The 16,785-nt window shown below is 41.5% G+C and overlaps 1 protein-coding gene across 2 annotated transcripts in view; it reads left to right on the top strand.

Annotated features, from left to right (window-relative positions):
- Positions 1-16,413, top strand: part of rasgrf2a (Ras protein-specific guanine nucleotide-releasing factor 2a) — a 39,328-nt gene extending 22,915 nt beyond the window's left edge. Inside the window, exons 7-29 of one of the 2 annotated variants that reach the window (XM_053411088.1) lie at positions 116-309; positions 609-718; positions 798-916; positions 1,027-1,190; positions 2,197-2,263; positions 2,360-2,496; positions 2,657-2,739; positions 3,568-3,816; positions 4,051-4,143; positions 4,234-4,748; positions 5,393-5,518; positions 5,619-5,708; positions 5,867-5,973; positions 7,701-7,813; positions 11,608-11,668; positions 11,785-11,814; positions 12,051-12,154; positions 13,407-13,491; positions 13,676-13,873; positions 13,961-14,040; positions 14,128-14,245; positions 14,450-14,518; positions 14,635-16,413. In XM_053411088.1, the coding sequence (XP_053267063.1) occupies positions 116-309; positions 609-718; positions 798-916; positions 1,027-1,190; positions 2,197-2,263; positions 2,360-2,496; positions 2,657-2,739; positions 3,568-3,816; positions 4,051-4,143; positions 4,234-4,748; positions 5,393-5,518; positions 5,619-5,708; positions 5,867-5,973; positions 7,701-7,813; positions 11,608-11,668; positions 11,785-11,814; positions 12,051-12,154; positions 13,407-13,491; positions 13,676-13,873; positions 13,961-14,040; positions 14,128-14,245; positions 14,450-14,518; positions 14,635-14,730 (3,008 nt within the window). In that variant the 3' untranslated portion in view covers positions 14,731-16,413. The remainder of the gene's footprint in view (positions 1-115; positions 310-608; positions 719-797; positions 917-1,026; positions 1,191-2,196; positions 2,264-2,359; positions 2,497-2,656; positions 2,740-3,567; positions 3,817-4,050; positions 4,144-4,233; positions 4,749-5,392; positions 5,519-5,618; positions 5,709-5,866; positions 5,974-7,700; positions 7,814-11,607; positions 11,669-11,784; positions 11,815-12,050; positions 12,155-13,406; positions 13,492-13,675; positions 13,874-13,960; positions 14,041-14,127; positions 14,246-14,449; positions 14,519-14,634) is intronic. The other variant, XM_053411089.1, reaches the window with a different exon arrangement.
- The last annotated feature ends 372 nt before the right edge of the window (positions 16,414-16,785 follow it).

Here is a 16,785-nt window from a genome sequence, read left to right as displayed (position 1 = left end):
AAACGTTACACATGAACTGAGACCAAACGCCTTGTGGAAGGAGGGAAATCAGTGTAAAACCTGTGGGAAACATCACTCAGTGATTTGAGTGTTGTCTTTTCTGTTTCACACGCAGCCGACCTGTTTGACATCCTGCTGCCCATGCTGAACATTTACCAGGAGTTTGTGCGTAACCACCAGTACAGTCTGCAGGTGTTGGCCAACTGTAAGCAGAACAGAGACTTTGACAAGCTGCTCAAACAGTACGAGTCCAACGCTGCCTGCGAGGGCCGCATGCTGGAGACGTTCCTCACTTACCCCATGTTCCAGGTAGTGCTCACTGTTTACCTCAGACATTGTCAATGTAGACCTCCAAAACTTCTTCTACAGTGGTGTAATAGCACCTGAGTGGAGAGTTAAAGTCGCCTGCTGTTTATCTCAATGAACCCTAATAATTGTAACAGTGATCGATGGAAAGTATACTAGTGTCATACTAGAGTCATGTTAAAAAAAGTCTAGTGTTGAAAAGACATTGCTCATTGGTGAGCTAACGTGAATTAGGTTGGATGTTTGGTGCCTGTATTTGTGCATGTCTGTGTATGATAATGTGTTTTGATTCGACATATTAGATTCCACGCTACATCATCACCCTCCATGAGCTGCTGGCACACACACCTCATGAGCACGTGGAGCGCAAGAGCCTGGAGTTTGCCAAATCCAAACTGGAGGAGCTGTCAAAGTAAGTGTGTGCACTTTCCATAGATATGAAGGGATATATTGATGATGATGATGATGATGATGATTGGTCGTGCTGTCAGGATGATGCACGATGAAGTGAGCGACACAGAGAACATCAGGAAGAATCTGGCGATAGAGAGGATGATTGTCGAGGGCTGTGACATCCTGTTAGACACAAGCCAGACCTTCGTCAGACAAGGTGAGCCGCCTCACCTACGACACCATCTCTCTCGCTGTCTGACGTTACTCAGCCACCAAATCCTTTATTACCATTCTCCATCTCTTTTAACTCACTCTCTCTGGGGCCAGGCTCTCTCATCCAGTTGCCGTCCAGCAGTGAGCGAGGCATGCTCAGCAAAGTGCGCCTGGGCTCCCTCTCGCTGAGGAAGGAGGGAGAGAGGCAGTGCTTTCTGTTTACCAAGCACTTCCTCATCTGCACCCGAACATCTGGAGGAAAGCTTCACTTGCTCAAGGTCAGCCTCACCTGTCCGCAGATGTTTATTCTGCTGCACTGGAAATAAGCGTCTCAATGAGTTCTGCAGATTTTTGTTTCATTTATGTAAATTCAAAATGTCTGTTTCGCCTTTCTTCAACACCGGTTGCTAATTTTCATAGCCTAATAGGATATTGAATGTAAATTCAAATGAATGCGTGTGTCACTGCACACACACACACACACACACATCTGATATGGGCAAACTTCAATCTAACCTAGAAGAGTCAGATGCATCCTCCAGCCAATTTTAACTTTCAACAGACACATTCAAATATACATGAAATCGGAGTCCATACACAAAATGATGTTACATGCAATACTTACAAAAATGAATTTTTGATCGGAGCTAAATTTTTTAACATGAATACATAAGAAGGTTGGAGGTTTTCCTTTAGCATCACGCTAACATTAGTGGATGCAATTGATGTTCATATCACTGCCTTTCTTCAACACTACTTCATTCATTGATTAATATTTATAATATATGAGATTTTATAGGCAGCGTTTATATTTATTTCTAATGATATATGTAAAATACATTTTGAAGAGCCCTCATAAAATATTGTCTTTGTTACAAAGTACAAATTTGTCCATACATTATTATCATATTTTAAATATATTATTTATATTAGTATCGGTATAGGCCTACAAAAATCAATCAAAGTCAGTATTTCAGAAACACGTGGTTTCTACGTGATCATTGACATGTAATGCACTGAATGCCGGAAAAAGATGCCACAAACATTTTTTTTAATTTTTATTCAACCATCTTACAGACATACAAAACATATTTTTCTTATACCAGTTGAAAACGTTTTTTATCGAATTGTTGCAATGATTAGTCGACTGACAGAAAGATAAATTGACAGCTGTTATGATGGTACGATTATTCCTTAAAGTAAAGTTCTCAACATTTTATTTATATGTCTAAATCACAGAATCACTATAAAGTAAATCTGTTCTTGTTTTTCCATCACCAACAGCAAGGAGGAACATTGTCTCTGATCGAGTGTACTCTCATTGAAGAACTGGAAGCCAGTGATGAGGACTGTGAGTAGCTGTATTCCAAATCCTACCTGAGCCTGACGATTATTCCCAGTCCAGTGTCGGTTAACTGAGCTGCGGGCCTGTGTGTTTATTTTGTAGACAACGCAGCAGGTCAGGGCTTCAGCCATCTGGAGTTTAAAGTTGTGGTGGAACCTCCTGACGGTCAGTGCTTCTCTGTTGTCCTCCTGGCTCCTTCTCGCCAAGAAAAGGCTGCGTGGACCAGCGACATCAGCCAGGTACGATGAGATTGTGTGTCTCAAAGCTGGTGGATCAGCAGTACACAAGGCAAATGGATTTTTAATGATGAGAAGAAGTCAAGTAACCGAGACTTCTGATCCCAGATGTGGGATTTAAGAGAACTGACTGAGTCTCGTGTTTCTCTGCTCTCTGTCTCAGTGCATTGATAATATCCGATGTAACGGCTTGATGACCAGTGTGTTTGAGGAGAACTCCAAAGTTTCTGTGCCACACATGATCAAGTAAGAAAAGAGGATTTTCTGATATTTTAATATAGAGGAAGATTTCAAACTGTAACAGCGGAGATTATTTCGTCCGATAATCTCGATATTTCTATATTGTAATCAGGTTTTGTTGTCCTGAAAGTATTTTGACTTTACTGTGTGATACACATTAGACTTATTGTAACTGAATTCTGAGAGAAATGTTGCAACACACAAACAAAACAATTTTTTATTAAAAATGCATATTTTTGATTAAAAATAGACATGAATACAGGTAAGACATCAGTTATTTATTTCATTCATTAAATAATCAATAATTTCAATTGTCTGTCAGTCTTTTTCATACAGCAATAATGAATGTATCCCAGCACTCTCCATGTACTAAAGCCTGATGTAACTTTGCCCTCTGGGCCATAGAGCTCCTTTGTTTCCACAAACACTCACCACAGCACAAAATGTGGATTAATCCACTGCTGAAAATAGTCCTCAAAAACTGCACTGTTTCCACATGAGTAGCGTTTGCTAAAAACTACAGTGAGTAGCTGCAGAGCAGGAAATCACTGCGCAGTAGTTTAGCGTAATCCTGTTAAATAGCAAACAAACAAACAGACGAAAACACAACCTCAGTGGCAGAGGTGACGAACACACCAGAAGACAAAGACACATGTAACTATAGATTTGTGATTAGATTTTTGTTTTTAAACATGACTTGCTTTCATTAGGCTTGAAGCTGAACGCCTGTGAGAGAAGGACGAACGTGGGTTCTGTTAAAAAGGAGAAAAGAGTAGAACATCGTTAGTTTTTAACATGGAGAATAGTAACGACCGTGGTGTTTTTCTCCCCAAGGTCTGATGCTCGCCTGCATAAAGACGACATTGACATCTGCTTCAGCAAGACCCTCAACTCCTGCAAGGTTCCACAGATCCGATATGCCAGCGTGGAGCGTCTTCTGGAACGACTGACAGATCTGCGCTTCCTCTCCATAGATTTCCTCAACACCTTCCTCCACACTTACAGGATCTTCACCACGGCTGCCGTGGTCATCGACAAGCTGGCCGTCATTTACAGGAAGCCCTTTACCTCCATACCTGTCAGGTACGACAGACCACTGATTCTGTTAATGTCACATTTATCCATTGTCATTCCTCCTCCTCTCATTGAACAGACTCATGCATGGCAGCCCACAATACATCTTATCGTTCACTCCATCTTTCCATTTCAATATTTTCTACTCCTCCTTTCTTCATCTGTCACCCTGCCATACACCACCACCTCCTCCTCCTCCTCCTCCTCCTCCTCCTCCTCCTACTCATCCTGTCACTGTCTCAGGATCGAGCAACATTCATGTGATCGTCTGTCCATCATGTCCCTCTGTCCTGACTACAGTCTGAAGATCACGCAGCTTGCATTGGACCAGACCAAGTAAACACCCTGAGTAGGACTGGTGACTGACTTGTACCAACTTTTGTGAAAGATGTAGCGACAACTATCAGCTCTTTCTCTGTCCCTCAGGTCTCTGGAGCTCTTCTTCGCGACCAACCAGGGCACGTGGGGAGCGGACAACTTGAACAACAAATCCCCGAGGCTCTGCCGCAAGTTCTCCTCTCCCCCTCCCCTCTGCATCCCCTCTCGCACCTCCTCCCCCGTCCACTGCCGTAAGCTGTCCCTCAACTCCCAGATCAGTGCGAAAGTGGGAGCCTTGGACTTGTCTCCTACCCCCTCGTCCTCTGCAGCCAGCTCCCCCACCTCCAGTCACAGCCCCTCCATCTCCTCTCCTCCTCCAAGCTCAACCCGGCCCCCTTCCGGCTTTTCCTCCCCTCCTCCCACCTCGACACGCTCTCCCAGCTTCCCCCTGACCTCTGGGATGTCGTCGCCGCCCCCCATCTCCACCAAGGCCCCACTGGACCTCAGCCGTGGTCCCAGCCCCAGCTTCCCAGAGCTGAGCCCAGCTGCAGGGGAGGACATCAGCGGAGAGCTGCCTCGCATCGACGCCTTCTGTGGGAAGCTGAGGCGAAGCATCCGCAGAGGTGTGTAGCCGCGACAGAGAAGCATGTGATTCACACTCAGTCAATACCATGTGAATATCAGATACTGTGGTTCTGTTATGACGTTGTGTTTTAGAAACAGGTAAATGCATAAAGTTTAGCTCATCTTTCTTCTTACAATATTATACTTGAATCGGACACATCACAGATACAGTCTGTCAGCAGAAAAAACGACTCATGAACGAGAGACATAAATGGGTCACCATTACCCTACAAAGGAATAATAGAGCTCTTAGATCACCATCTGGCTGCAGTGTGTTCACTATGACAACAGCGGCAGATCAGGTTGTAGAGGAACGGAAAATAAAGAGATAAATAAAATAAATAAAAATAAAATTACGTCTTGGATGGGTGAACTGAGGCGGCTCCAATAACAAAATACAGCAGGTCCTGATTCAGTATTTCCAAGATACACATGTGCAACATACGTAATGATACTCTGTCATGGACAATGACGTATGCATTGTATCAAACATTTTGTAATTATCTGTATCCTTTTTGTCCATATAGTATTGGAATTGGTGGGTTTGTCCTTAACAGACAATAAAGTCTGTAGATTACAGAACTGATCATATCATCACATAGTCACTACAGATGTTGTGTCAATTCTTTTTTTTTTCCAACAGCTGTCTTGGAGACAGTATCTCTGGACAAGTTTCTTCCCGAAATGCCTGCTAGCAGCGAGCCTGGCGACATGTCTCCCTGTCGATCACCTTCGACGCCGAGGCACCTCCGCTTCCGACAGCCAGGAGGTGCAACATGGACCCACACATCTCATTCTACACACGCAGAGCAGGCAATGTGCCGCTGTGTCTCTGACTGGTGTTTTATACTGTTTCTAATGTCTTGCAGTCTCACCAGGAGAGAACTCTCGCTGTACAATGTCGCCAGCTTCTGCGTTTGCCATCGCCACCGCTGCTGCTGGGCACAGCAGCTCTCAGGGTGAGCACGGCAAGAGAAGGTCAAAGAGACCTCCAGCTGGGGCAAAGAAATGCTGTTTTGTTGGAACTTGAGCTCCAATGTTTGCCAGTAATCACAGTTAGTCAGCTGTTAAATTGTGTGGAATCGTTAGCCTGATCTTTTCATATTATTTCTCCTAGGTTTCAATAATTCTGAAAAAACCTGTGACAAAGAATTCATCATCCGCAGAGCTGCAACCAACAGAGTTCTCAATGTGCTGAGACATTGGGTTTCCAAGCACTCCCAGGTGAGTCCACACAGCGTGTACAGATTCTGAGAGAGGTCATCAGTGAGACCGGGTACATACAAATACATTTTAAGTTTAAAAGGGTACAAGATAAATGTGCTTTAAATGGCAAAAAAGGCTAAAGTAATGAGTTAAAACAGGTTTGTTATACCATGAAGAGACCTGGCTGTTAGCTGCTGTTAGACCAGAACAGACAATACTATAGTCCTCTTAGATTTTTATGTTGCCTGATGTTGCCATAGGTTTTCCTACATACGCATTCACTTGGTTCTTGTTGAAATGTCCAACACTGCACCACAAGATGTCAGTAGATCCTCCAGGCTGGTCCTGTGCAGCAGCAAACAACTGTCTACTGGCGGTGCATCCCCTCCGGTAGCCCTACCACTGCCACTAGCTGATGCGACTTTTTGGTTGACAGATGTCTGTCAGTGGTTTAGTGTGGTCTCATACAAATTCACACTTTATTGTATTTTCACAAGTTTCCAGCAGCTGTTTATTTTGTGTGTGAAAATGTTGTAGATAAGCTTGATGATGAATGTGAAAATGTTTTCTACCCTAACGCCCTGCGCCTGTCCTCGACTGTTTGTTTACAATACCACTTTACTATTAACCCTGTTTCTTCACAGCTCTGTAAAGAAGCTTGTGTCTACTTCTCTGTCCATGAGATGACTTAGAGTTCACCTGAAAGAGTCTGTTGTGACCTGTTTTCATTGCCATCATTGCCATCAGCAATCAGCATCTCCTGTTACTATTCCCTGGTGGGGGTGCTCTTTGCGCTGCGTGTCTTTTCTCCCGCCCAGGAAGCATGCAGAAAGGTCAGCCTCGTCCCTAGGGACGCTACAGGACAATCATTTTCATTCCAGATTATATAAGATTCTATTTCTGTACCTGGATTTTGTGTGAAAAGTGAACATTTTGTATTTGTTCCGATTGATTGAAAACTTGGCTCTGGCTCCATGTGGGAGACGTCACAGGTTTGTTGGCAGTGATGAGTTCTGAAGATCTTAGATTGTACAAAAATGTATTCAAACTTGACTTTACTTGTACTTTACTTACTTACTAAGTTTAATTGATTAATACGAGCACAATGGTTCATATTAATGTACCAGAGTTAGCCTTTAAAACATTATTTTATCTGCAGTCCCATGGTAGTTTGATGTTGAAAATAAAATCAGCTAACAGTAAACAAATGAACAAACAAGCAGACAACAAACTTAAAGCTAAAACTTAGACATGCATAAAAAACAATAAGCACATATCCAGACACAAAGCACAGCCAGTTCATAGAATGACAGTCTATATTGTAGCATATACACAGAGAAAAACGCATAGGCACATGGACAATACAAATATCCGAAGGATTATAAAACGTTAAGTTAACACAGTTAGTAAAAATTAGACAATGAAAAGGAGGAAAAGAATTCAAATAAGAATGAATACGAATTAAAATGACGATGACAAAGCTTTTCCAGTAACCATCGTTTTACAGAACTGGAGAATTAGTTAATAGTTGTGATTTTCTAGTTATTCCTATGAGTACAGTGTTCCAGGTATGTGCTGCTCGATGTTAATAGTCTGATTGTAAAAGAAAGTTCTACAGTCTCCTCTTACAGCTCTTGTGGTTGATGTGCTTTGATTCAGTTTGATGAGCTCAAGTGCAAATGTGCAAACATGTGGTATAACTGTAACTCAGTTACATTATGTGTATAAATGTGTTTGTCCATCAGGACTTTGACATGAACAGTGAACTGAAGATGGGGGTGATCAGTCTCCTGGAGGAGGTGCAGCGGGATCCAGACCTGCTGCCGCAAGAGAGGAAAGCTACAACCAACATATTAAGGTGCAGAGTCCCCGCACTAGAAACTGCATTTTAAACTGATTAGGTTTCTGGGGACATTATTTGCATATTTTTTTTGTTAATTGTCCCTCGTTCCACAACTTAAGTATTTAATAATTAATGTATTATGTTTTTCTGCTGTTATATCAGTTATTTTGATATCATTTACAGTTTTTCACTATTGTTAACACACGTTTTTCCAAACAATAACGGCTTTCTCAAAGCTGCACACAGAAAACTGAAAACCTCACACACAAAATGCTAAACCTGACACTCCCTTTGCAAGATGACTCTTTGCCATCAAATCTCTTAACTGTTCACAAAATGGAACTCATGTTTTAATTTGGTACACACAGCCATATTTTTAAAAGGCACACACATACAGTGCCTTGCATAAGTATTCACCCCCCTTGGACTTTTTCCCATTATGTACTGTTACTAACTGGAATTCAAATAGACTTAAATAAACTTTTTCCCATTTGATCAACAAAACATGCATAGTACTTTGGAGGTGCAAAATAAATTTTATTGTGACACAAACAATAATGAGAACAAAAAAGTTGACATCTGTTGGGTGCATAAGTATTCACCCCCCTGTGTCAATACTTGGTAGAACCCCCTTTCGCTGCAATTACAGCTGCAAGTCTTTTGGGGTATGTCTCTACCAGCTTTGCACATCTAGAGATGGAAAGGTTTGTCCATTCTTCTTGGCAAAAAAGATGAAGCTCAGTCAGATTGGATGGAGACCGTCTTGCCATAGATTCTCTATTGGATTGAGGTCTGGGCTTTGACTGGGCCATTTTAAGACATTAACATTCTTTAATCCAAACCATTCCTTTGTAGCTCTGGCTGTATGTTTAGGGTCATTGTCCTGCTGGAAGATGAACCTCCGCCCCAGTCTCAAGTCTTTTGCAGACTGCATCAGATTTTCTTCAAGGATTTCCCTGTATTTGGCTCCATCCATCTTTCCCTCTATTCTGACCAGTTTCCCTGTACCTGCTGAAGAGAAGCATCCCCACAGCATGATGCTACCACCACCATGTTTCACTGTTGGGATGGTGTGCTCAAGGTGATGGGCAGTGTTGGGTTTTCGCCACACACAGCGTTTTGCATTGAGGCCAAAAAGTTCAATTTTGGTCTCATCTGACCAGAGCACCTTCTTCCACATGTTTGCTGTGTCTCCCACATGGCTTCTGGCAAACTCCAAACGGGATTTTTTATGGATCCCTTTCAACAATGGCTTTCTTCTTGCCACTCTTCCATAAAGGCCAGATTTGTGGAGTAGACGACTAATAGTTGTCCTGTGGACAGATTCTCCCACCTCAGCTGTGGATCTCTGCAACTCCTCCAGAGTAACCATGGGCCTCCTGGTTGCTTCTCTGATTCATTTTCTCCTTGTCCGACTCTTCAGTTTGGGTGGACGGCCTCCTCTTGGTAGGTTTGCGGTTGTGCCATATTCTTTCCATTTTCTTATGATGGATTTTATGGTGCTCAGAGAGATGTTCAAAGCTCTGGATATTTTGTTATAACCTAACCCTGCTTCATATTTCTCCACAACTTTATCCCTGACCTGTTTGGTGAGCTCCTTGGTCTTCATGATGCTGTTTGTTCAGTAATGATCTCCAACAAACTCTGAGTCCGTCACAGAACAGGTGTATTTATACTGAGATTAAATTGCAGACAGGTGGACCCTATTTACTAATTATGTGACTTGCAAATGTGACTTGTGAATGCAATTGGTCGCACCAGATCTTTGTTAGGGGTTTCACAGTAAAGGGGGTGAATACATATGCACTCAACACTTTTCAGATTTTTATTTGTAAATAATTGTGAAATCCATGTAATATTTCCCCCCACTTCCAAATGATGCACTATTTTGTGTTGGTCCATTACATAAACTCACGATGAAATAAATTTTAATCTGTGGTTATAGCATGACAAAATGTAGAAAAGTCCAAAGGGGGTGAATACTTATGCAAGGCACTGTACCATTCATTGAGTAAACACAACTAAGCATTTGCCGCACACTACCAAGCATTTACAGCACACTGAAGTGCAAAATTGAAAACACTATCATCGAAATGGAACACACACCATATGAATGACAATGACTCTGGAAAATGAGCCATTTCTCCTTTTGTAAAATGTCTCAGTGTAGACCTACTTTTTTCATAGTCAAACATAAAACAGCACACAAATATGCAGCAAAAAAAGTTTTATTTCGGTACACACAAATAACAGTACAGTACTGTAAACCGGCCCTGGCGCATGAAGCCCTGACAGGCCTCGACACTCAGGTCGCCACAAGCCTCCTAAATGGCCTGGAGCCGGCCTTGTTGGTTCCATTCATATACCTTCCACCTCCAAGCTAAAAATAATTCCTCAATGGGATTCAGGAAAGGAGAATAAGGTGGAAGGTATAGAACGAAAAAATTTGGGTGGTCCTGGAACCACTCACGCACTTGAGCAGCCCGGTGGAAGCTCACAGTGTCCCAGATGACAACGTGATCGATCCGCTCTGGGTCATCTATCTGGTCAGGTGGTACCAGCAGGTCATGCAGGCCATCCAGGAAGATGAGGAGACGGGCAGCATTATAGGCCCCTAGGTGGGCATGACGGTGCAAGTTCCCATGGTGATTCATTGCAGCACACATTGTGATGTTCCCACCACGCTGGCCGGGGACCTCAACAATGGCCCGCTGGCCAATGACGTTTCTGCCCCGTCGCCTCCTCTTCACCAGGTTGAATCCCACCTCATCAATAAAGATGTACTGGTACAACACATGAGCTGTGTCATGCTCCTGGATCCACTGACAGCAGTATAATGCAAGTTACAATATGGACACAGAGAGGTCAACACAGTGGCCTACAGTGAGACACTTCTCTGGTTGTCGATATCTTCCAAGTTGTCCATTGTTCATCAAACAAAACAGAGGCTCAAGGCACTTTTATGCTTCAATCCTGATTGCAAATAGCTCAACAGACCTAAATGTTTAGAGATTTGAGTATTTGTGTGTTGTAGGTTGATGCTTTGAGATTTTACTTGAGAAGTGTGTGCAACAACTGAACATTGTGTGTAGTGTTTTGACAACAAGGTGATGTGTAATTGACATCAGAGTGTAAAGAAGGAAAGTCAGAGTCTAATGCAGATAAGGGAGTGTGAAGTAGTGCCAAATTGGGTCGAGCGATTGGTACATGAAGTGAAGGTTTTGCAAATTGTGCCGAATTTTCCCCTTTTGTGTGTTAACAACTGAGAAAAACTGTAATAACATGACACCATTGAATTTTCTGAAAACAAATTTCAGTAAACAGATGATTTTTAAAAGTTGGTTAAAATCAAAACATCTTATGCAAATTAAGCTTAAACAAATATTTAGTGCACCCCTGTTTTTTCTCAGACATAAATTATTAGTATGAATGTCTACTGCAGTTCACTCTCTCTCTCTATCTCTCTCTCTCTTTCTCTCTCTCTATATATATATATATTAAAACTGTCGACAGTAGGATAAGACCTAATGTGGGACAGGAGACTGTTCCATAGCTCGCGTGCATCAACAGCAAGCAGCATTTAAATGTAATATAACTTGTCTCTTAACAAAGATTAAATAAAATGATGAAATATGGATTAATTAGTGTATAGAAATTGCATAGTAAACCTGAAGACGTACATAGTGCAGTGTATGTGGTGTGCAAATGTGCATATTCATAGCCATTTTGCTTATTTCGTCCTTGTAACTCTGGTTTTGAAAGGCACTATAGAAATAAAGTTGACATAGTTCCTCTGCTTTGCTCTTCAGTGCCCTTTCTCAAGAAGACCAAGACGATGCTCAGCTGAAGATAGAGGACATATTACAAATGGTCAGTATTTCCACCTGTTATGACATCACAGTAGGGCTTTAGTAATATATAGTAGCTTTTACTAAATAAAGCTCTGAGCAACTGTTTAAATCATTTGTCTCTTGATCATGGAACAGAAAAGCTGTCCTCTGCTACACTTCATCGCGGTAAGAATCATGTTGCTCCCTCAGGGAAAAGCTCCAGTTGTAGTTACTGTGAACTGTGTCACAACCCCGCAACACTGATAGCTGGTTTCCCAGTACACAAAGTTAGCTTTGTGTTTGTGTGGTACCGTAGTTCTTTAAAATATATGATAATATCATTCTGTAATTCTGTAAACATTCAAATACATATTGTACAAATATGTTATTATCTGCTGGGGTTTTTGTGTGTGTGTCTTTAGGCGGAGAGTCCTAAAGCTGAGTGTTTTGAGTCTCTGTCGGCGATGGAAATGGCCGAACAGATCACACTGCTGGATCACATTGTGTTCAGGAGTATTCCCTATGAGTAAGTGCATTCACTACATCACACAAAGTGGTTTGAAACAGCAAAGTGAACAAAACAAAATACTCAGTGTAGAGAGAAACACATCTTGGTCACTCATCATTATAGAGGTCTGTATAATAGTGAAAATCCACACTTCATGATAGACTTAATGATGAATCTTAAAAATTCTGCAATCTTTAAAACTTTAGTTGAAATGTTCGATTGCCATTAGCAGGACCCAGAAGCAGGCACGGTGCAAGAGATTTGGTGAATTTAACTAACACAAAGCAGCAGTACAGACATACTGTGCATCACATGCTCCTCAAATGTTTATTGCAGCAGTAGAACAGCTTAGTGTTTGATGTCTAGGCTCCGACTTAATCACTGCCTCAGATATGATCACATAGATAAGATGGGAGTGATGAGCAAATACCTATAACCCCCGGTGAAGCCTACAAGTGGTGGAGGGGCTGAAGCAACTGGCAGCATTACTGACGCAGCAGCGGAGACAAGCAAAGGGACTGATGGGACATTTTCTCTGCCTAAACAGAAATCCTAATAAGGTGGATGTGTATTATAGATGATTGAGGCGAGTGAGTTTTGTCACATGATGTATGTCACATGATTGCTCGCAGGCTTTGCTTAATGTGTGAAGTTTTTCTTCTGTTGACTTCGGTGTGTTCATGTGCTGTTAAGTTTGAATGTGGAAAAACATGGACATTGTAAAACGTGTTATATTTATGTGTTCAGAGCATTTAAACAATCCATCTTCAAATTTTTATATAATAATTTGCAAGGAGCAGGTGTGACATGCTTATGAACAATTTTAAATGTGCACTTTAATCATGTATTTGTGAAGAAGTTGTGTTAGGCAACATTTGACACGTTCACATTAAAAGCTACTATTTGGAGGTGATTGTAAGATTATCTTTACTATTTTTTTCACAGATTTGTGCGTTCAAGAAAATAAGTCACAAAGTAAAACAGCAACTTATTAACAAAATACAAATAACTGAGATTTAAATCCAAGTCTAAAAATCTTACACAAGGAAAATAACAAGTCTAATCCTAAACTCCAAACCTAATAACAAAAGGTCCACCGAGTCTATAGATACAACAAGTCCAACAAAAGATTCACAAGACAAATCAAGTCCGTCCAAAGTTCCAGACAGAGGCCGAATCATGACATGTGATCACAGCAGTTTGGGTGAAGTAGCCATCATGCAGTGATAGCGGAGTGTGTGTACGATGCTGAAGGTTTCCTGTCCTGCAGGGAGTTCCTCGGTCAGGGCTGGATGAAGATCGACAAAACTGAGAGGACTCCGTACATCATGAAGACCAGCCAGCACTTTAATGATGTAAGACTTTGTGTTGCTCCCACTGAGTGTAACCTGGTAATGATATTATATTCATTAGACACAAAAGCTGTCATAAGCTTTTGCAGGTTCGTTTATGAAACTGAGATATATATTCACATATTCCCACGGGGGACATTTAGCTTTGACGTCACATTAAGCATTTGAAGTGTCCCTCTCTGTACAGATGAGCAACCTGGTGGCGTCTCAGATCATGACCCACACTGACGTGGGCTCCAGGGCCAGCTCCATAGAAAAATGGCTGGCGGTGGCTGATATCTGTCGCTGCCTCAACAACTACAACGGCGTGCTGGAGATCACCTCAGCTCTCAACCGCAGTGCCATCTACAGGCTGAAGAAAACCTGGGCAAAAGTCTGCAAGCAGGTTGATATCCCCTCATTAAATAGCTGTTATCCATCCACATGATGTTTCCTTGTGTAATTTTGTCATTTGTCAATTTGTGCTTTCTAGACGAAGGCGCTGATGGACAGGCTCCAGAAGACGGTGTCATCCGAGGGGAGGTTCAAGAATCTCAGAGAGACTCTAAAAAAGTAAATCCAGCAAATTTTCACAGGCAGATTTTTACTTTGGTAAATCAAGTCTAAAGTTTGCATGTGTTTGTGTGTGTGTGTTTGTAGCTGTAACCCGCCATGTGTGCCGTACCTGGGCATGTACCTGACTGACCTGGCTTTCATTGAGGAAGGAACACCCAACTTCACTGAGGAGGGCCTGGTCAACTTCTCCAAGATGAGGATGGTAACAATATAGTCTTCTACACATGTTGAAGCAGTGAGCACAGCACACGGTGTTTGAAAAAGAAAAGCTTTAATCCATTTCTTTGCTTGGTGTTACTGTGTTCAGAGAGAGTTTGACTGTGAAACGTTTAGGATCGGCTTAGAACCCTCTCATTCTAAAGCTTTGTCTTGACCCTATGACTGAAAGCTGCCTCTGCTCTCTCAGATTTCTCATATCATCCGGGAGATTCGTCAGTTCCAGCAAGCACCTTACAGGATAGAGCACCAACCCAAGGTGCGTCCAAAACATACATTTGAAACAGCTGCCCTTTAACTTTACAATCTTCTTTTTTTGGAATGAATGATTGTATTGTAACTGTCTCCTCTGTCCTACCCCCCCCCCCCCCCCAGGTGACTCAGTTCCTCCTGGATAAGACGCTAGTGATGGATGAAGATACCCTCTATGAGCTGTCACTGAAGATTGAACCCCGGGTACCACCTGGCTAGTTGGATCTTTAAATACACCCAAACAACCGTGTTTTCCAGCATAAACACAGGCCAACAATTTTAGAAAAGGCAGGAAACACTGCAAGTTATTGTGCTTAGGGAACTCAGGAGAAAATGTGCCTTGTTGTATGAATATCTGATGTGTATATTACAGTCAACAGAATGGACTGTGAAACATACACAATTCTGCCATACAATCGTACAGTAATGACTGTAGAAACAACATGTTAGCTACTGAAAGTGGCACTAGAAAGTTACCAGTTGCTGCTACCACACTGTACATACCAAACAAACTGCCTCTGTAGTCTTGCACATAAACACTGTCCGATGAGTTTTGTATTGTTCATATGATCATGGCCAGATTAACCTGCTTGAGGGACCAAGTGAGCTGCTGGGCCCGTATGAACCGTCCCTGTATGACGTGTACAATGTCTGTATGCTGGTTTATTGCGAGGCCCCACTTTGCGGTGTGGCTGCTGCCGAATTAATTTACCAAGACGCACCATGGAAGCTCAGCAGCTACACGGGATGTAAACGTTTGTTGCGGTCATTTCTTTTGTTTTCTATGTGACAACAAAACACATGACACCAGCCTCTTTTCTGTAGTGGACTGTGTTCCAGTCGTATCCTCTAGAATTTTCCTAAAGAATATCTTACATAAAAAACTTTATTTTCAGGCAAATTCTTACTGAGGAAATTTTTGTGGTTGACACCATGCAAACATTTTCCCCACATAGAGAAATAATAATGGTCTTGACACCCAAATGTCCTTGGCTGAGATGGCCTCTTGTTAATCCAGCCTGTTGTGTGAAGGATTTGTATGTGTAAAAATACACTGGGTTACCTAAACAGCTGTACAGAGTACAATTTAAATATTTACTCTACCTGAATTTGCACCGACTCGTATGTCTGTTGGTGTTGTTGAATCTCACGGTAACAGGAGATCTTGGCTTGAGCTTCATTTCAACATTTTTATATCTGCATTCATTTGATAACACCATTTTTTGTGTTGTTCCAGTTTATACTCTGTTGTATGCTACAGCAAAAATAGCTTGAAAACATTCCAAAACTGAAAATGTGCTTTTCACAGATAGAAGACATTTTTATTCATCTTGACAATCAAAAACACATCAATGGCTTCCAATCACGTATGTTCTTCTTATATTAGTCATTTTGTACAGAAAGGTTTCTGACTTTATATCTTCATGTCTGCTCTTTTTTAAAGAATCGGCCGAAAGGTTTCTGACATTCAACTAAACCCAGCAACTCAAGTGGTTTTCTATGTATCACTACTATTATTAGTTCCTTGTCAAGTGATCATTTAATCATATTTTAAACTTTGTTGTCTTATAAGTAAAATAGTCATGTCTAACTATTGATTTTGAATGAAAGTCTATAGACTCTAAACTTGTTTCTAGCATAGATATAGCATGTTCTCCCCTCTTTCCTCCAGATTACTTTGATCCTGGTAGGAGACTGTTACGGAGTTTTATTAGGTTTATTCATTCTTTTCTCCCGTTCCTGATGTCAGGAATCTTTAAAGCCCTGTAATGTACAAGACCCTTGATTTCTTATACTACTGTATTCTTTGAAATTGTACTTCTGCTGTTTTATTTTCCCATGTATTTCTCTGTGTAATGTACAGATATTTACACTCAAAATAAAGCGACATTTTAATTTTGATACAGTTGCAAGTTGTCATAATGAAATTAGTGGAGAGACCAAGTTTTAAACAAAGAATATGTGCTTCACAACCAAACACAGACAAAACTACATAACAGAGAAAACACACCCAAACAAGAAAAGGCAACAAAACACTGAAAACAAACAAATAACAAAATTGACTGGGCTAAACGGGGCAAACGCAAACAAATACAAAAAAAAACTAAATACGCCTAGAACCAAAAACGTAAAACACCAAATGCAGAAACCCAACCACACACAGGAAATACAACACAGCCAAATACGGAAAAACAACCTGCTGTTTTTTTTGGCTGGCATCCACACATTCAGAACACTGACTTGGAGGCACAAGGTTTTCAAGTGTTCAACCTA

This window comes from Pleuronectes platessa, chromosome 19 (assembly GCF_947347685.1).
Source record: "Pleuronectes platessa chromosome 19, fPlePla1.1, whole genome shotgun sequence".
Classification (NCBI taxonomy): Eukaryota; Metazoa; Chordata; class Actinopteri; order Pleuronectiformes; family Pleuronectidae; genus Pleuronectes; species Pleuronectes platessa.
This window is presented reverse-complemented; position numbering and strand designations above follow the sequence as displayed.